Source organism: Chiloscyllium plagiosum, unplaced genomic scaffold (assembly GCF_037043375.1).
Source record: "Chiloscyllium plagiosum isolate Xiang-an unplaced genomic scaffold, Cpla_swu_hap1 HiC_scaffold_1, whole genome shotgun sequence".
NCBI lineage: Eukaryota > Metazoa > Chordata > Chondrichthyes > Orectolobiformes > Hemiscylliidae > Chiloscyllium > Chiloscyllium plagiosum.
Genome location: NW_028270139.1, coordinates 107,203,892 through 107,224,744, shown reverse-complemented (window position 1 = coordinate 107,224,744; position 20,853 = coordinate 107,203,892). Strand labels below are relative to the sequence as shown.

General features: G+C 38.2%; 1 protein-coding gene across 1 annotated transcript in view; it reads left to right on the top strand.

Annotated features, from left to right (window-relative positions):
• Positions 1 to 20,853, top strand: part of pik3c3 (phosphatidylinositol 3-kinase, catalytic subunit type 3) — a 117,879-nt gene that overhangs the window by 60,831 nt on the left and 36,195 nt on the right. Inside the window, exons 12-18 of the mRNA XM_043686708.2 lie at positions 613 to 703; positions 5,542 to 5,609; positions 8,790 to 8,895; positions 10,325 to 10,441; positions 12,546 to 12,677; positions 16,471 to 16,599; positions 19,276 to 19,345. Of these exons, the coding sequence (XP_043542643.1) occupies positions 613 to 703; positions 5,542 to 5,609; positions 8,790 to 8,895; positions 10,325 to 10,441; positions 12,546 to 12,677; positions 16,471 to 16,599; positions 19,276 to 19,345 (713 nt within the window). The remainder of the gene's footprint in view (positions 1 to 612; positions 704 to 5,541; positions 5,610 to 8,789; positions 8,896 to 10,324; positions 10,442 to 12,545; positions 12,678 to 16,470; positions 16,600 to 19,275; positions 19,346 to 20,853) is intronic.

Sequence of the window (20,853 nt, the reverse complement as noted above, 5' to 3'; positions counted from 1 at the left end):
TGGCGATCTCCCAGCAGCCCATCGTGGGAGTATATCGCTTCAGTGTGGGCCTCTAGTCTTGAGGTGATTGCAGAGCAATCTCCAAGCTTCATGAACCCTGAGGTACAGTGTGATGTGGTCTAAAGTCAGGGCCTGTTGCAGACAGGAGGCTAAGTGCCAACTGGTTGGAAGACTGTTGTACTGAACTTTTTCTCCATTTTATAAGTTATTTTTGAAATCTGCATTGCTGGACTTTTATCTGTTTTTCTAAGAACTAAAACTGAAGAAGCTGTACCTAGAGAACTTATACTTAAGATGGCGCCATTAGTGACAACTTATACAATTTTCGCTGTACTCACTTCAGTACATGTGACAATAAAGCTAATCCTAGTTCAAATTGCTGAAGCTATTCTTGCTCATACTCGTGCATAAAGTTGATATTCTGAGAATGTTTATTAAATTAACGTTTATTAAATTAACATTATGTTTAATTTGTAATGAATGTTAAGTTTAAAAAGTACAAATAGTATGATATGTTTGCCTGTGCACTCTTGCTCTTGATTTGGTATTTTTGACCCTGTGGTATTGGCTTTTTTTAATAATTTAATTTACACTCTGAACATTCTGTTTTAGCTCCCAAATTATCTCCAGTCCGTTTCCTCCAGTATCCCCTCCTCTTCCAATTTCTAAAGTAAAAGATGCCACAGATGGAGATAACCTAGAGGTAAAAGCAGTTGGTATATATTATTACTTCCATAAAGTTGTAGATATTTGCTTTTGTTTTCATTTTTGAGTTTTAACATAAAATTCTGTTATCAGTCTGTCCTGATTTCTTTTCCCATGTGATATAATTATAACTGAAGCATGGAATTGCCTCCACTTGCTCCATCCTCTCTCTCACTCATGTTTTTGCCAACCTGTCTTTCCAAACTCATGTATTTTTAGCTATAGTATTCATTAGGGGACATGTTTTGATCATCATCTCCTTTCTGTTGATGCATGTCACCCTGCTTCAGTCCAATGCCTGAAATTCTCTGTCAACTGCCTGTCGAGTTTTCTGTCTCCAGTTTCTCCCCAAGATATGTCTCTCCTCTTCCTTTGCATTGACTGTCTTTCATTCCTTAATGCTTTTCTATCTTCACCTCTACTCTATTTGACTCTTTTCACTGAAATCACTGCTTCACACTCATAATTTCACCACCATAGAAACATGAGTACTAGGAGCAGGCCCCTTGAACCTGCTCTGCTGCTCAGTAAGGTCATGGCTGATCCAGGAATGGCCTAATCTTCACTTTGCTGCCTGCCTCCTAAATTCCTCAATTTCCTTGTAGATCAGAATCTGTCTAGCTCTGATTTGCATGTGTTCAGTGACCAACCTTCTGTGCACTTTGTGGATGTGAATACCAGAGATGAGCACTATTCAGAACTGCATGGTGGCAGCATAGGGACCTGGGTTTGATTCTAGCCTGGGTTAACTGCTTATGTGGAGTTTTCATGTTCTCCCTATGTTTGCATGAGGTTCTACCAGGTTGTCTGGTTTCCTCCCACAGACCAAAGATGTGCAGGTTAGGTAGATTAGTGATGGTAAGTGCGAGAATAGGGTAGACGGGCAGTGGAAGGTGGTGGGAGGGTGTTGGGGAGGCAGTGGGGAGTAAGCCTGGGTGGGATGTTCTTTGAATCTGCACCAAACCTCCAATGGACCAAACAGTCTCTTTCTGCACCGTAGGGATTCTGGGAAGACATTCCTCCTCATTCCATCTTAAATAGGAGACCTTTTATTTTCAAACTGTACCAATCATTCCAGATTTCTTTATTACAGAAAACTTCTTATCAATGACCATGTCAAGTCCCTTCATAATTTGACAGCTTGGTATTGTAAAATTTGAGTATTGCTTACAAAAGACACCCATTTTGACAATTTCCATATGGTATTCATCAGGACAAATTGCAAGGTGTATTGATATGAAGAGAAAGCAATATTAATTCTGCATGGAAAAGGAATGCTGATCTAACTGCAGTTCTTGCATTTTTCCCTTTTAGGATTTTTTGCTATCTATTTCTATGTCAGTTGCTAGTTTTCTGCTGTACCCCTTTTTTCTTCCTGTATTATTTTCTTAATTACTCTCTGGTTTCTAAAGCTTTGCCAATCTTCTGGCCTACTACTAACTGATAGCGTTGTACATCTTTTTCATTTGTTATCATTGTTTTTGCCCCAATTGATGACAGATGGTGCAGTCTTTCTTTATCAATATATATGAATATTGTGTAATATAACTCAATGTATTTGAGAGAATGTCTTTGTTAAGGTTTTATCTCTAACCAATTTTGCTATTGATTCAATCCCATATTGCTCTGTTGCCCTTGAGAATAAACCTGTCACCCAATTTGCATACGTTGCACAATGAAATTCCCAACAACCCAACCCTTAGACCTTTTAATCACTAGGATATCCATCTACATCGGTGACTTTGCTTAGCATAACCTATTTATGGCATGTTGCCTGTCAAAGCCTCCGGTCTACATTTTACCTTCTGGTATTATCCTCATCTACACTCTAAATGTGAAGTCCAGACTGAGTTTACTTGATGGAATTGACTGAGTCAACCATGATCAATTCTGGCCTTAGCACATCAAGTCTCCTCTGTCTAGCTTTCCCACCAAACCACTTGTTATTCTACAAACAAGATTATCCTCTCCCCTCTCTCTACCTCTCCACCTATAACTAATTTAAGGAGCCTACAGTTGTGCTTTCCAACTTTCAATGGTTGGAGGAACCACTTATTCTCTGGCTAAGCAGTGGGAAAGTTGTAGCTGTAATCTTTAGATCCACCACCAACTTTGTGCCCTCAGCATTCTTTCCAGCCTCCTCCTATAGTCTCCATCCAAGTTAAACTTTTTTTCATCTTTTGGGTCCTTACTGAATCTGTGTCAAGGTGCTAACTTTCTCTGTCGCTATGCCAATCAGTTCTAACTGTAAAATTGATACCTTTGCTCCTATATTTCCTCATATTTCTGAAGCCCTAATCAGTGGTTAGCACTGGTGCCTCACAGCACCAAGGTCCCAGGTTTGATTCCAGCCTGTGTGGAGTTTGCACATTCTCCTCCGGGTGCTCCGGTTTCCTCCCACAGTCCAAAGATGTGCAGTTCAGGTAAATTGGTCATGCTAAATTGCCCATAGTGTTAGGTGCGTTAGTCAGAGGGAAATGGGTCTGGGTGGGTTACTCTTCGGAGGGTCGGTGTGGACTGGTTGGGCCGAAGGAACCGGAGGAAACCCACGCAGACACGGGGAGAATGTGCAAACTCCACACAGACAGTCGCCCGAGGCTGGAATTGAACCTGGGACCCTGGTGCTGTGAGGCGGCAGGGCTAACCACTGAGCCACCGTGCTGCCCATAAGTGCCCATAGAGTGAGTGGCTTAATTCTATTATCCTTCAGAAACTATAGGCCATTCCAAACTTCAGTGTCCCTAGTCCTTCCACATCAAGTCCCTTACCCTTCTGCCCTGTTTATTCTTGTTTTCTATGCTGGCAAAACTGGATCTATTGCTGTGAGAAGGTGGAATTACACAATGAGCAATCCACTAAGTTCTTTTAATTATAGTACTTCCCCAATACCTTGTGTTTAGAATACTAGGGTACTGGACCGGCAATGATGAAAGAACTGTGGCTTGTTCCAAATTAGTATGGCATGCAAACTAATGTTCCCACAGTTATGCCATTATTGTCTTTGGTATTTGTAGCTGGAGAAAAAAACATGCTGTTGAGGGAGCCTTTAGTGAGTTGTTACCATGCATTGTAAATTATACAGCCACAGCGCATCCTTAATTTGAATTTTTTTTTTCTGTTCTCAATCTGGCTTAATTGCATTTATTGCCTGTCTCCAGTAGATTTTAGGAAGTGGTTCTCAAGTGCTGAAGGAAATGAATGTCGTGTCCTGTAGTACATTCTCCAGCTGAGTGAACTGCTCCATTCTGAACAATAACCAGTTGCTTGAGCTCCCAGATCCTGATGCTTCAATTTTGAAGCTCTTTCTTGTGTTTGAGTAGCTTTTTTTAGTAGTCTTGCTCCTCTCTCTAGATGTTCTACTATACCATCTTATACAACTTTCCCATACTCGTTACTCCAGCTTCTTTTATCACATTCCCATATTCGCCTTCCTCTGGTTTTGAATAAAAAAGTTTGACTAATTTTTTTTTTTGGTGGTGAAAGGCTTTTCAGAAAAATATTTCTTATTGGTTACTGTTCTGCTCGCCTTCTCCAGATCCCATTTTCTTGGTTTTTCTGTCTCTCAAGCCATACTCTGTAAAAGTGCTCCCATGGTGTATCCCAGCTGTGTAATATGGGTGTAGATTTTCTTAGAAAATTAGGAACAGAGTAGATATTTTTAAGATTGGAGTATTGCTGGAAGATTTCTTGAAGCAAGATTTTTAATTACTGATGCTATTAAATGGAAATTAAAAAGTAATGCAACAAAATAAAATGATAAAGATTTTGATAGATTAGTTAAGAAATTATCCTAATTGTTTACAATTGTATTTGCTTGTAAGGAGGGGTAATGAACAAAATAAAGATCACTCTATATGATTTACACAAGCATTGAAGAGAAGCTGAGGAGTTATCGTGAAATCCGTAAACCAGTTGTGCGTCTAACAGAAAGTCAAATAAGATAGCATCTCTTACCTCGGTTGGTAGCTCTAGCACTGCTCTGTCTGGAGTTTAATTTAGGTGACAATTCACTATAATACTATAATCTTTAATATAATATGCCTCAGTGAGACTGTGTTCCAGCATTTTTTCTCGAAGAAAATTGTCAGATTTAAGTATGCAAGGCAAAATGAGATGGTAACAAACCTCATGAAGAAATCTCTAAAGGAGGTGTAAGTGGGAAAATAACAGAATTGCTATGATCTGCTTTTTTGAACAAATGTGGCTAAGGTTATGTCCTCAAGTTGTTGAACTCCTGCATTGAATGCTGCGAAATACCTAGCTGAAAAAAGAGGTGCTGGTCATCAATCTTGCATTGATCTTCATTGGAATAGTGTAGGAGGCCAAGTGCATGCAAGAGTAGACAACAACTAAAATTAAAGTGACTGAAAGATTGAAGTTGTACACATTGAATGGAGGTGTTCTATAAAGTGATCATCCAATATGAGTTTTGGGCTTCTCGATGTAGAGGAGACTGCATCCTGAGCAGTGAAGACAGTGATAAAAAGTCATAATTGTGAAATTCTAACTCTGCTTCCCTCTCCCCAGTTGCTTCCAATCCTACTGGGTATTTGCAACATTTTCTGTGCCTTTTTAAAAAATTTTATATGCTGTCTCTTTAGAAACAAAACAACAATGAATGAAGAAATCGTGAATTGATTCAAATGGATGTATTTTTAGGAAAAAAATTGTTAGTCAGCAAGGGAGGGCAAATCGGTCAAAATAGGTTGGCTTGTTGTGACAAAAGGTCAATTAGAAAAAAGATTGGGCTAGTTCTTAAGTAACCACCATCTGCTTTGTATGACAGTTTCTTGAATTAATAGTTCAACCATGATTTGACTTCTATTCTCTTTCCAGCAAGATCTTTGTGCATTTCTAATATCAAGAGCTTGTAGGAATTCCACTCTTGCCAACTATTTATACTGGTAAGTGATATGAATTTTACTTTCTTAAAGATTTTCTTCAGAATTAATTTTCTGCAATGCTCCCAAAGTCAATAAATGATATTTGATAAAAAATAGAGAAGCTTACCGAATCTTTGCATGGTTTCTTTGTACTTTTAGTCTTTTTTTTGAAATATGAACTTACTTGCAAACTGCTGAGAAGGAAATGGATGAACTTCATAGATCTTGTGCTGTATTAGGATGCTACAAAGCAGCATTATCAGTCTAAGCATTTTTCCCACATTATTTGCTCGCTCTGAAAAACTAGTTCCTTTTCAATTTGAAATAAACAGTGAAAATAAATGGCATTTAAATTGGGTGTACCTTTAAATAGTACCAAGCCTTTATTTGCACATGGCACTCTCTACAAAAAAATATTTGAAAATCTTTGTCGGGGCCCACTTGCTTAGGTTGGAAAATTAAGGACAAAGTATGAATAACAGTTAAAATCCTACACATGCAAAACCATCTCAAGGTTCATACATGCAAAATCTGAAAGAAATGGATCGAGTAACAAAAAACGAATATTAAGTGGGTGATTAAAAGATTGGTTGAAAAGAATATTGATGGAGACAGTGGTTCATGTTGTGGAAAAGGTTTGAGGTGAGGGGTAGTGAGACCACAAGGGGTCTTTAGTGCACCTGTAAATTTTGGTAGTCTGTCTAAGGCCTTGTTCTGATTTTTGACGTTCAAATGTAAACTCCTGTAGACAGCTGAGGTGATAGAGTGTGTCCTATGTTAGACTATTGCCTCTTGCTTCTTTTGAGTGTTGACTTTACTTCACCACAAGCAATTAGTTGCCTTTGTAGAATATCTAATAGATTTCTAAATGTGATTTCCTGAAGCAACAGGGTTTGCAGCTCTCTTTGATTGTGTTAGGTGCAATAACATTTTAGTTTTTGACAAATTTATATTTGGGAAAGCTTGATTTAATAATAAATCATGGAAATTGTTTTGTCATGACATTTAGAATTTCAGTTGTAGGCTATCTTGATTTAAATTTACTTCACAAAAATTAATGTATTGCTATGCTTCAATTAATAATTTTGTCATGATTAGTTTTTTCATAATAATGCAATTGAAAACTTTTGAAAGACAGAAGATATGCATTTTTTAAATAAGATTCTTTTTGGATAATTTTTAATGGTGCTGAAATTTGCATGTTTACGTGAACTGCTTGGATTTGTTTTCTTGGATATCACGTCTGGGTTTATAGCTGTCCCGAGTTGTGGTTCTTTGATTATTGTTTGAAGTTCACTTAGTTTGTAGCCTGCTTAGGCAAGTCATCCAACTCATCTCTTCAAACTGTTCTGAAAAATGTTTGAGAATCCAGCATGAGACCTTCAGCCTGAACGATAACCAACTACCACCACCATCTGTTAAGCCAATTTTGTAACCAATTACCTCGTTCTCCCTGGATCTTATGTGATCTATCCGTACTAACCAGCCTACCATGCAGATTCTTGTTGAAGGCATTGCTAAAGTCCATGTAAACGATGCCTACCACCCTGCCTTCATCTATCTTCTTGATCAACTTTTCCAAAAACTCAAATCAAATTTATGGGATACAATTTCCCATGTATCATAGAATCCCTGCAGTGTGAAAAGGGGCCATTCAGTCCATTAAAGTCTGCACCAACCATCCAGACTCCGGTCCCACCTTTTCCTGTAACCCTGAATTTACTATGGCACACTCACCTCGCCTGCACATCCCTGGATGCCACATGGTATTTTACCATGGTAATCTAACCTGCACATCCTTGGAAACCAGATCACCCAGAAGAAACTGACGTAAACATGGGGAGAATATGCAAACTTCACATAGTCACCCAAGGCAGGAATTGAACCCAGGTCCCTGGCATTAAGACAGCAGAAACCTGATTGACCTTTTGTATCCTGAAACAGATTAATACACATGCCATGTCAATAACTGAATACTGAGAATAATGAGACTACAAAGAGACACTACACTCCACCTAGCTGTGTCATATCAGTATTTATACAATTAAAATGTGAACATACAAATTAGGAGCAGGAATAGAATACTTGGCCCTTCAAGCCTGCTCAGTCATTTAATTACATTACGGCTGATCTGATTTCCCACGTTCCTACCTAGTTTCACCCCATTGCTTAATAGTAATCTCTCTACCTTTGCCTTTTGCTCTGCTTCCTCTCATTCCTACCAAAACAGGCAATTGAGATGTAGAGCATGATTTATTTGAAATATGTAGATGGTTTTGCTTAATTGTTTTAGGTCAAGTTATGATTAGAGTTGGAAAAGCACAGCAGGTCAGGCAACATTCGAGGAGCAGGAAAATTGACATTTCGGGCAAAAGCCCTTCATCAGTTCAAAGTTTGTGAGAAGATTTGTAGCTCGGGTGCTCGTTGTTGTGGTCCTGTTCGCCGAGCTGGGAATTTGTGTTGCAGACGTTTCATCCCCTGTCTAGGTGACATCCTCAGTGCTTGGGAGCCTCCTGTGAAGTGCTTCTGTGATGTTTCCTCCGGCATTTATAGTGGTTTGTCTCCACCGCTTCCGGTTGTCAGTTCCAGCTGTCCACTGCATTGGCCGGTATACTGGGTCCACCAACTAGCCACGAAACGACACAACCAGCTCTCCTTTGTAGCCACACACGCAGATGACAAACAACATGAGTTCAACTGGGATAACACTACTATTATAGGACAAGCCAAACAGAACAGCCAGGGAATTCGTAGACGCATGGCACTCATCCGCAGGTGCTATCAACAAACACATCGACCTGGACCCAGTATACCGGTCACTGCAGCCGGCAGCTGGAACTGACAACCGGAAGCAGCAGAGACAAACCACTATAAATGCCGGAGGAAACATCACAGAAGCGCTTCACAAGAGGCTACCAAGCACTGAGGATGTTACCTAGACAGGGGGCGAAACGTCCGCAACACAAATTCCCAGCTCGGCGAATAGAGTCCTTCATCAGGTCAAACTATGTCCAAAAGAAACATATGTGAATGTTTTACCAGTATTTATCTGAATGTGGTATAAGGATAGTTCTGTTGAATTAAAATGAATGAACGGTGATGTTTTTATCACAATAGATACACTATATTTGTAATCTTTTTGATTTGCTGTTCATGTACTATATTTCTCAAGCTATGTGTGTTTTTGTTCTGTTTCGTAAGGTATGTTATTGTAGAATACGAAGATCAGGATACTCAACAACGTGACCCAAAAACTCGTGAGATGTATTTTAATGTGATGAAGAGGTTTAGTCAAGCTCTGCTAAAGGTATGACATTTATTTTCACTTTTGTTATGAGATTGTGGGATCAAATAATTCTACTGTCATGGGTAGGAATGTGCCTGTAGTAGTAACCTGAATTTTGGCTTTGAGTGCTATTTATTTGATTAAAATCCATCAATCTTGAGAATCTACATTTCTGACATTGGGAGCTATTTATATGTGGGCATTATTATCACATTTTTTTATGTTGGTTAATGTTATGAATTAACTGCCAAAGTCACTATATTGTACTACAGGGGCAGGCTTCTTTCTTTTTCACAATGACACAATTGTTACAGTACAGATGAAGGAGGCCCTTCAGCCCATTGTGTCTGCACCAGCTCTTGAAATGAGCACCTCGTTTAGTTGTATTTTGTTGCCTTCTTAAGCCTCCTATCACTTTCCACCCCTTTTGCTGTTACTTTAAATAGGCAGCCTATCTTTATCCTTTCATCAGTGAAAACTTTTTCTCCCCATTTACTCTATCCAGTCCCTTCGTGGATTTGAATACTCTATCAAATTTCCTGTCAGCCTTCTCTTTTCCAAGGAAAGGAGTCCCAACTTCAATCCTGCAGATAAGAGAGATCTCTTATAAAAAAAAGTGCTAGAGAAACTCAGCAGGTCTGGTATTATCTGCAGACAGCCAAATAGTAACTGTTTTGAGTCCAATATGATTCTTCTTTGGAGCCATTGTTATTCTGTCATGCTGTTATATTATTCTGTTATGCTTGGATGTTTTAAAATAATTTGTTTCACTAATTGTCAACATTTTCATTTCTCTGCTTCCCAATTGGGTGAAAACTTTACTTGACCTCATTTGAATTTGCAAAATGCCCAATAAAGGGACCTATTTAGCAAAGGTTAACTGTTTCAAATGATAGAAGATTTCCTTAACTTTACATGTTTTATTTGTTTCAAAAATGTAAAGCATTGTTATTAAGTTTGCAATTCAATTTGCATTAGTCAAACTATGTGTGATACCATAAGATGTTTGCTAAAGGTCAAAACAAAATTCTGATCAGAATAATGATGTAACTTTGAATTGAAGATTTTTCCACAAAATAGTGATTTACCAAATGCAAATATTTTGGATAACTGCAAATTTTATTTCGACCAATCAACACCATTTGTCCTGAGTTCTTAGAACATTATTTTAGATCTACTGGTATCCAACCTAATTGATTTCTGTATCCCCAATCTTGTTAAAAGATTGGCAATTTGAGTTGAATGTCTAGCCCAACCCCAAGATGGACTTGCCTATACTAATTCAATAAGTTTCTTTGCTGGCTTCTTTTTGAGGTATGTATGTTATAACTTGAAAAATTAAGCAAAGCTGCTTCAGGGGGATCTGCACTTTATAGAATTGGAGGTTACTTTAGTTTGAATAACTATTAAATAACCTGTTCAAATTTTTTTCTCAATTACTACCTTTTAGGGAGACAAAAACGTGAGAGTCATGCGCTCTCTTCTAGCTGCTCAGCAAACGTTTGTGGATCGACTAGTGCAGCTTATGAAAGCTGTTCAGCGAGAGAATGGGAATCGGAAGAAAAAGGTATTTTTACAATGCCCAATTAGTTCACCTAAAACTAAATCTGGATAGCATTGGTGTTTCTGCTATGTTCCCATATATGATAAGCTGCTTATTTCAATTATATAGTTGTGCTAGATAAATATTTTTATCAACATTTTTGAATATGTCAATGTGGAAGTTGATTTATGTTTTTCAAGAAAACATTTGACTAATTATGAAGTATAAACTTCTTTCTATTGTTTCAAGAAACTTATAATTTAACTCGTTGAGATTAGTCTTACAAATTTCTACTATCTAAAGAATTGCTTAGCCCACAACTCTTGTATACAATTCTGATCACCACATCATAAGGAAGTGATCACTCTAGAAAGGGTACAGAGGAGATTTACCAGAATGTAGCTGGGCTGGAAAGACTGAGCTCTGAAGAACGATGGGAAAGGCTGCAGTTCTTTTCCTTGGTACAGTGCAGGTTGAGATGGGAGCTGATATAGATGTACAAGCTTGAACGGTACAGATAAAGAGAATGGGAAGGCACTTTTTCCATTAGTAGAGGAATCAGTTACCATACTTTTAAAGTAAAAGACAGAAGACTAAGAGGAGAATTGAGAATTTTTTCCACTCTGGGTGGGAGGAGTCTTGAATTTGTTGCCTGAAAGGGTTGTTCAGTCAGAAACCTCTTGTAGAATTGAAACAGTATTTAGGTATTCACTTGCATTGTCATGGACTCCAGGGATAAAAGCCAAAAACTAGAAAAGGAGATGAGTGTAGGCAATCTTTGTTGACTAATACAGACACAATGAGCTGAATTCTGTTTTGAAAATATTTGACACTTCATATTTTAAAGATCTAATACCTAGCTAGAATACTTTGGCACTTGTAACAAAGGTTATAACGTTTCATTTTATTAACAGGTGTTTTAGTTTGAGATTCCCTCTTCCATCCTGAGATTTTTGATGATGATGGTGATTTTAGCACAAAAATTATCTTTAAGGCAGTGTATATGTTATATAACGATTTGAGCAAAACAATAACTGATTGAATGTGAAAGTGTGGAATAAAGGGGAAAATTGTTATCCACGAATATTTTACCACTCTTGTCACCTATTCCAATTTAGTGTTTTTTCCCATCGTTTTAAGGTAGTATTGATCAAGTAATATAAGTAATTTCCCACATCTCTGTCTAAATAAACTGAGTCTCTTTTAGTTCCTAATGTTTTAAGGCCATCCGACTGGTGTATATTTCATATTCATGTTGCAAAGATTGTATTTTGATCAAATTTTAACAGACTATTCTGATGCTTCTTGCCTCTTTCAGTTATTCACACACTACATGTGATTGTTTCCATCAACCATTACTTTTGAATGTAATTAGCAGTTTACAGCCATGTGCCTTTCCTGGCACTAACCGTCCTCATTTGTCCAGGCTGATGAAGAATGCCTGCATCAGTGTCATCATCTAACAGGACAGCCATGATAGCTTCCATTTTCTAAAAAGAACAGGCCATGGTCTCACCACAAATAAATGAGAAATTACAAATATTTACATGTTTACAAATGGATCAATGCTTCTTATTAGTCTCACAGCCACCCTGATGGCAGACGGTTGGCTGGTGCTGTCACTATATGCATGAGTAAATTGTAGGCATCCTACTCAATATAGTGCTGCACTGTCTCTGTTTTGGTACTCTGAAACAAAGTATCGTTCACTTCTTAAACATGTTGCTTGTGCAGACTCACGTTGTGTAGCAGGAGATGCCGGTTTAGTCCTATCTTTGCAGCTGAAGTACCTGGTTGAAAATTTGGATCATGGAAGCTATTCCCTGGAAAAGTAACTTCATTTTTAAAACCTCTATAAGGACCTCAGAGTGTTCTTTGTGTAAAATGTTTCTCAGTTAATTATGCATCTTCAAGCTATAGTCAGTATTGTAATTTGGGGAAATAAGGCAACTAATTGGTCCAAGGTTGGGTTCTAGAAATGACACAATGAAAATGACATGTTAATGCATTTTTGAGCACGAGACCTTTTGTCCTTCTTGCCTTTGTATTCACTTTCTACTTTCTATTGACTTCAAAAGTTGCCCCACTTCGTCACATTATCACAATGCTTTGTGTTTTTGTTCTCTAGATTGAAAGGTTGCAGACTTTATTGGCAGACAATGAAAAAGTGAATTTATCCGAAATTGAACCTATACCTTTGCCTTTAGAGCCACAAGTTAAAATCAGAGGTATCATCCCAGAAAAAGCAACATTATTTAAGGTAAACTGAGGGTTGACATTTATTGTGTGCGTAGTTTTAAGTAATTTTAGCTTGTGTTTTTATTGGAAAAAAGTCTCTGGTGAATGCTTCTGGTATAATTTTGTTTTTCTTTCTATAGCCTAGCAGTAATCTTTATTCAAAATTGTTTTTTAGTTTGATTTGCCGAAAAAAAACAGTAGACAGTAAGAAGAGAGTTTGCTTTATTACTGGCAAAAACCAAGCCATCTCAGTTGTAAGCCATGCGAGTTGTAAGGGAAGCAGGTTTAGAAGCAGTCTGTTCCCAGTTCGCACAGATCAGTGTTAACTTTTTAATGAGGCTGCATGCTTCAGTTTTCTGAAGGCTTGTATTTTTAAATGACTCTGGGCTGGCCTTTTCTGGCCTCAGCTCTCATTATTTTGTTTGGCTTGCTGAGTCTCTCTAACCCTAAAGGTGAAAGGAGATGAGGCTAAATCTGTAAGAGAATGATTTGGAGATGCCAGTGTTGGACTGGGGTGTACAAAGTTAAAAATCACACAACACCAGGTTATAGTCCAACAGGTTTAATTGGAAGCACTAGCTTTCGGAGCGTCGCTCCTTCACTACCTGATGAAGGAGCAACGCTCCAAAAGCTAGTGTGCTTCCAGCTATCCCTGTTGGACTATAACCTGGCGTTGTGTGATTTATAACTCTGTAAGAGAAAGACTTTTTAACAGTACTACCTGAAAGTAAATGTTTTCTTCAAGCCCAGAAAATCAGCCCCTTAACCCTGATACCATTATGATCTCACTCCAAGACTAAAATTCTGTGCTGTTTGGGCACTGGGCCAACAATTCTGTGAGGGGAAAGGGTTCACTTGCCTGAAGTTAAAACCCAGAATGGATTTGCAGGTTTCTTGTTGACAGCTACTCCTCCCTTTACTGCAAGCCTGCACAGTAAATATCAAAGCCCAAGTCATTCGCTAATATTATCAAAGAGGCACGTGCAAATCTGAAAGAAAATATGATCAAAAGAGCATGCTTCAGTGAATCATCACTAGAGCTTGTGAGAACCAATAAGAGAGTGCCCTTTTGACCACCAAGTGGAATTGTTAGCTGAGAAAAAAGAATTTTATGATGCAGAAAATAATATTTATCTTTGCCAAATTGAGAGAAAAGAGCTATGCCTGTTGAATCATATTGCTTTAATTGTAAGCGGCCACCAACTCATCCACAGCTTCTAAGGCTACTTCCTTAAGTACTGGAATTCCTTGGAATTTCCTCTTCACACACAAAGCAGGACAAATCAATCTAACCAAATACCTCCCCATCAGTCTACTCTCAATCATCAGTAAAGTGATGGAAGGTGCCATCAAGCAGCACCTGCTCAGCAATAACCTGCTCAGTGACACCCAGTTTGGGTTTTGCCAGGATCACTCAGCTCCTGATCTCATTTCAGTCTTGGTTCAAACGCAGAAAAAAGAATTTCAGAGGTGAGGTAAGGGTGACAGCTTTTGACATGAAAGCCACCTTTGACTGATGGTAGCATCAAGGACCCCTAGCAAAACTGGAATCAATGGCAATAAGGGGACAAACTCTACAGTGGTTTGAGTCATATCTGGCACGTAGGAAGATGGTTGTGGTTGTTGGAGGACCTTCACCTCATCTCCAAAATATATCTGCAGCAGTTCCTCAGGATAGTGTTCTCAGCCCACCCATCTGCAGCTGCTTGATAATAACCAACCCTGCATCATAAGGTCAGAAGTGAGGATGTTCAACAGTGTTTAGCATTATTCATGACTCCTCAGATACTGCAGAGGTCCATTTTCAAATACAAGAAGACCTGGTCAATAACCAGGCTTGGGTTAAAAAGTGGCAAGTAACACTCATACCACACTAATGCCAGGCAATGAACATTCTCCAATAAGAGACAATCTTAACTACCACCTCTTGATGTTACCATCACTGATTCCCCCACTATCAACAGCCTGGTGGATACCATCAATTTATAGAGTCATAGAGATGTACAGCATGGAAACAGCAGACCCTTCGGTCCAACCCGTCCATGCTGACCAGATATCCCAACTCAATCTAGTCCCACCTGCCAGCACCCGGCCCATATCCCTCCAAACCCTTCCTATTCATATATTCATCCAAATGCCTCTTAAATGTTGCAATTGTACCAGCCTCCACCACATCCACTGGCAGCTCATTCCATACCACCCTCTGCGTGAAAAAGTTGCCCCTTAGGTCTCTTTTATATCTTTCCCCTCTCACCCTAAACCGATGCACTCTAGCTCTGGACTCCCCGACCCCCAGGGAACAGACTTTGTCTATTTATCCTATCCATGCCCCTCATAATTTTGTAAACCTCTATAAGGTCACCCCTCAGCCTCCGATGCTCCAGGGAAAACAACCCCAGTCTGTTCAGCCTCTCCCTATAGCTCAAATCCTCCAACCCTGGCAACATCCTTGTAAATCTTTTCTGAACCCTTTCAAGTTTCACAACATCTTTCCAATAGGAAGGAGACCAGAATTGCATGCAATATGACTTGTAGATGGTCAAATGTATGATGGAGTACTCCCCACCTCCCTAGCTGTGTGTAGCTGCAACCACACCCCCAGGATGCTTGACATCATTCAGGACAAAGGAGCCTATTTGGTGGCTCCACTCTCTCCAGCATCAACATTCAATTACAGCAGTATAATATCAATAAGATACACTGCAGAAATTTACCAAAGACCCGTATACAGCACCTTCCAAACCCAAAATCACCTCCCATCTCGAAGGATAAGGGCAACAGACATATGGGAGCACCATCTCCTGCAGGTTCCCCTCCAAGCCACTTCCTTCACTGAATCAAAATGCTAGAATACCCTTTCTTCTAGCATTGAGAGTCTACCGTAGCGCACAGACTGCAGCAGTTCAAGAACGCAACTCACTGCTACCTTCAAAAGCAACTAGGGACAACAATAATTGTTTAAAAGTAGAAAAAACTGCAAATGGTGTAAATCAGAAACAAAAATAGAGATTGCTGGAAAAGCTCAGCAGGTCTGGCAGCATCTGTGGAGAGAAATCAGAGTTAACGTTTTGGATTGAGTGACCTTTCCTCAGAATTCCCATGGATTCAAACCTGTCTCTCACATACCAATTTTTGAGCCAAAGTTTCCTTCAATGTCACTGGGTCAAAATCCCAGTACTCCTTTCGAAATAACATTGTGGGTGTACACAAACTAAATGGATAATAGGTGTTCAGGAAGGCAGCTCACCCCTATCTTCTCAAGAGCAATTAAGAAATGACAATAAATGCTGGCCAAGCCAGTGATGCCTACATTTGTTAAATGAAGAATGGTAACGAAATATATTTTCTATTAATTTAAACCATGTAATTAAAATTTGAATTTAGAATTCAGGCAGAATTTCTGCACATAATCTACTTCAATCTTCTGTTTGTCAACATTTCAACTTGTTTTTGTCACAAATGGAATTAAAAGGCAATACGATTGGACTAATAGTTTTTGTTTAAAATATCCTCCCCACTTTATTTTTATGACTTCTGAAAGAATGGGAGACATTTATATATAGCATTTCATTGCAGTTACACATCTCCTATTAGCTCTCTAGATGATTTGAAGGTAATGTCCTGGTTTGATGTGAAGCAGTGTTTGTAGGTAAGGGACATTCTTCATTATTGCCACCAAAGAGCATAGCAGAAAAAAAAATTCTGTCCTGTGGGAAGGACATGAAATATATTAAATATAAATAATTTATCTTTCTTCCTCTTTGTTAACCCACCCACCTTACCTTTCTTTCTTAAGAATTATTATATTATTTCAGAGTGCACTTATGCCAGCAAAATTGATATTTAAAACTGAAGATGGAGGTAAATATCCTGTTATATTCAAACATGGTGATGATCTCCGTCAGGATCAGCTTATTCTCCAGATCATCTCTCTTATGGACAAGGTAAGAAGAAGGTTAAATGCCATATTTCACTGGTAAAAGTCTAGTAGAATCTATTAACATTTTTCCAGCACTTTGTGTAAATGTATAGAAAATTTTGATCATTTGTCCTAATTACCACTAATCAGCATGAATATGTTTTGACAGAATTGATGAATGTAAATCGTAGCCGATAAGATGATTCCATTTTTCCAGCCCAAAACACTTGCTCTTGTATATATTTAACATGCGTTAACCCTATTCCCCACCTTTCAGTCACAACGTGCTTCAGCCATCAGCCTCAATTATTCAACCCATAAATCTATATTTCGTATTTCTTTTGTAGCTTGGCATAAGCAATCATGTAAGGGATACAAACTCGGTCGTGAAGAGCTGTAGTTCTACAAGACTAACTGTTTTCCCTTGCCAAGGTATTCTTGTATAAGTTCAATGCTGACATCTGCCTGGTAAAGTTTTTTAAAAATGCCCAAAAATGACCTGTTCTTGAAAAGCTAGGTGAATCCAGTCTCGCTAATTTCTGCCTCAAAAATGTAATCAACCAGCATTCAGTCAACAAGAATTTGCTTATTGATGCTCAGTTTGGGTATAGTCAGCCTACTGTGCTCCAGACTTCATTACAACTAACCAACAGAGAATGAGTTGAAGGTGAGAGTTACCATCGTTGATATTAGGCAGCAGTTAACCAAGGATCCCAAGTAAAAGTAAAAATCTGTGAGAATTGATTGAGCAACACTCACCACTAGCTGGAAGCATATTTAGCACAAAGAAAGATGGTTCTGGTTCTTGAAGACCAATGATTTCAGTTCTAGGACATTACTGCAGCAGTTCTTAAGGTACAGTTACCATCATTGTTTCATCAATGGTCTTCCCTCTATTAAAGGGTCAGATCGAAGGATGATTACCAGTGCTTGCACAGTGATCAATTCCATTTATAAATCATGAGGCAGTCCATGCCTGAATGCAGCAAGATATTGACAATGTTGTGGTAAATGGCAAGTAACTTTCATACCGAGCAATCACCATTTCCAAATCCTCCATAGCTGTCCTGTCTCTGCGTCTGTAATCTTTAACTTTGCAATCCTTTGCAAAATATGTGTTTTCCTAATCCCAAAACTATGGGGGCCATACCATCAATTTCTGGACCCTAATTTCTGAAAATCCTGACAGAACACTTCAATTCTCAGTTCGTATTTTTCCTTTTAAACTGCTCCTTACAATGCACTTATTTGACCAAGCTAAGGCTCACCTGCCCTAATATTTCCCTGCATGGTCCTGTTTCCTATTTTACTTTTGTAATACCACTCTGAAGCACCATCTTATTCCACTAAATGCACTATGGAAATAAAAGTGGTTGTGTCAATGTGCTGAAACAAAGTGCCCGAATATATGGTGTACATGAGCTGCCACTTTTCAAGAATATGGCTCACCACTTCCTTCTCAGGAAATTAGAATTTGGCAGTAAATGCTTGTGTTACCAATGATGTCCACATACACAAAAGAATGACTCCTATTACTTCTGTTTTACTTGATTTTAGGAGGCTGTTTGCACTCCAGTTTCTTAAAATATTTAATTCCTATTTCACACATTTCTTAAGTCTTAAACTGTTTAACAATAGTGTTATAAGGGCTGACCAAAATCTATGATATTTGAACCACTGGATGGAACCAAATAGGATAGATTAAATATCCTGAGCATATCTGTATCCAAAGTCATTATACATTGTGTAGTTGAACGTTTCATTTGCTGTGTACCAACTTTGACTGAAATGGACAGTTTTTAAATCAATCAAGTTTGTGTTCTTGATATTTTTGGGACTTGTCAGTTTAAAATAAACAATATATTAACAGTTATGCAAGTCAATGTATTGCATTTAAAAAACAGCTTAATGAAAAAAGTGGCAACAATATGAAAAGCTCATCAAGCTGATAGGTAAATCTTCACCCTGATTAAGAGAAATTAGACTACATGTTTGACTGTTAGCCATTTTATAAAATTAGTTTTATGTTGAATAGTGCAGTACCCAATTGGACAGGCTTTTGTCATTGTGAAACATTTGTTTGCTTGCCGCTGCCCATAATAATCTCCACTCCAAAATTAATTTATTTCATCTATTAATTGAGGGACACTACCCACAAATGAGTAGTACCTTGATATTTGCATTTAATCAATCAAATTGCACTTTGAAAGAAGTACTAGTTGGTGTTGAAATTAAATTCTGTATATTGTTTTAACAATAGATCTCTTTAATTCTTTAGGTTTGTATTTTTCAAAATCTAAGTGGATGGCGAATTTAAGATAGAACACAGTTTTGCTCTGTTCAGTTACTATTTTGGAATTCTGTACTTTGTCTCCTCCACATCCTTAATACTCTCCACCCCATCCCAGGGCTGTGGCAAACTGTCTAATATACGTACATTCATTAGAACCAAGGATTTCTATTGGGGAGTAGCCAGCATATGGATGCTTACCTTATCTCATTTCTGGTGCAGTGGTTCCCCATGATTCCAGGGTTAGTTACCAAAGCAATGAACTTGGATTGCAACAGGAATATAGATATCCTTTTTTTATATGTTTATGGCATCTTTTCTTGAATGTGTGTAACTGTGAATTATTAGTGTTCAATGTTCTAAGTTCTGAGATAATTTATTTTTCTTTTAAACTTGCATGACGTATTGTAGCTGTTACGAAAAGAAAATCTTGATTTGAAATTGACGCCCTACAAGGTGTTGGCAACGAGTACCAAACATGGTAAAGTATTTTTCCTAATTAAAGGATGTAAATATATAAAACAATTACTGTAGGATCGTATTGAGTGGAAATCAGTGCAGTGGTGAATAGACACAGAATAAGATGCAGTCTTCAAATTAAGTCAAGTTACAATGAATAACAGTTGCTCTAAATTGGCCAGAATTAGTTCATTTTCTTATAAATAAAGATGCAAATTATGTATTTATGTGATATTTGGATTTTTATCAATTGTATTTCAGGTTCCATTTGGCTGCAAAATGTATTGAAAAATCTTTTGATTCATGATAGAGAAAATCCAATATGTATCTGGAATACCTGTTAAAGCTGTGGGTGGTGCTGTAATAGGACTTCACAAGGCAGTAATTATCCCAGCATTAAATCTGAAAATAGTAGCTGACGCTGTGCATGGATGGTGTTAGTTGATGCATTTATGTGCCAAAGTGCCTGTTGATCTTGTGACATGATGGCTCTCACAACCTTACTACAGTCAACTAACAAATGATTTTAAATTATTGTAAACCATCAGCAATGTTTTGGCAAGAAATAAGAGTGTATTTTAAATCTTTAGCTTTAGAACATAAGAACTGGCAGCAAAATTAGGCAGTTCAGCCCCTTGAGCCTCTTCGCCATCTGATATGATCATGGCTGATCTTATCTCTGCCTCAACCCATTTTCCTGGCTTCCATAACCTTTCAACTCATTACTAATTAAAGATCTGTCTATCACCTTAAATTTACTCAATGTCCCATATCCACCACATTCTGGGGAAGTGAATTCCACAGATTCATGACCCTTTGTGAAGTAATTTCTCTTCTCTGTTTTAAATCTGTTACCCCTTGTCCTAAAACAATGGCCTCTTGTTTTGATTCTCATTCTTCTAAACTCCAAAATGGATCCTGGCCAGTCGCAGAGAGATAGTTTCCTCATTTTTGTCCTCCTCTTGCTTTGTCACACTATTTCTTGTCCTTTAGCCCTCTTGGCCAGAATAATCATTTAGTTTTGAGTCTTCTGTGGTTGACTATTTTTGAAGTGGGGGAATAAAGTTAATTTATGCATTGGATTTTCTGTAATAAAAACTGAGGGTTGCATTCTGAGTGATATAATTCAACCACAGGTGAGGTGGTGTACTTCTAGTATAACCATCCATATCTGCAATTTCTATGCCTATAGATTTGCAGAGTTTGGTATAGCATCCACAACTTTTAATAGTTGGGTGAACTTATAGCCAACGGTGGATCCCGTATTATCTTTGACAGGGTTAAAACATTCCTCGGTATTGGGAGCAATTAGAAGCAGTAAATTTACATATTTGAATATGTGTGTGTATTCATATACATACCCGCTGTCTCACACACTCGTTCTCTCGCTTTCTCTCATGCATTTATTCAGTCAGTGAGTACCTGCTTCATTCCCATTTGTTTTAAACTGCTTCTGTTCACAAGGTGAAATTGGGAGTGTCAGATGCTCTATTTGACTGTATTCTTCTGAACTGACCACTCTGTTCCTTT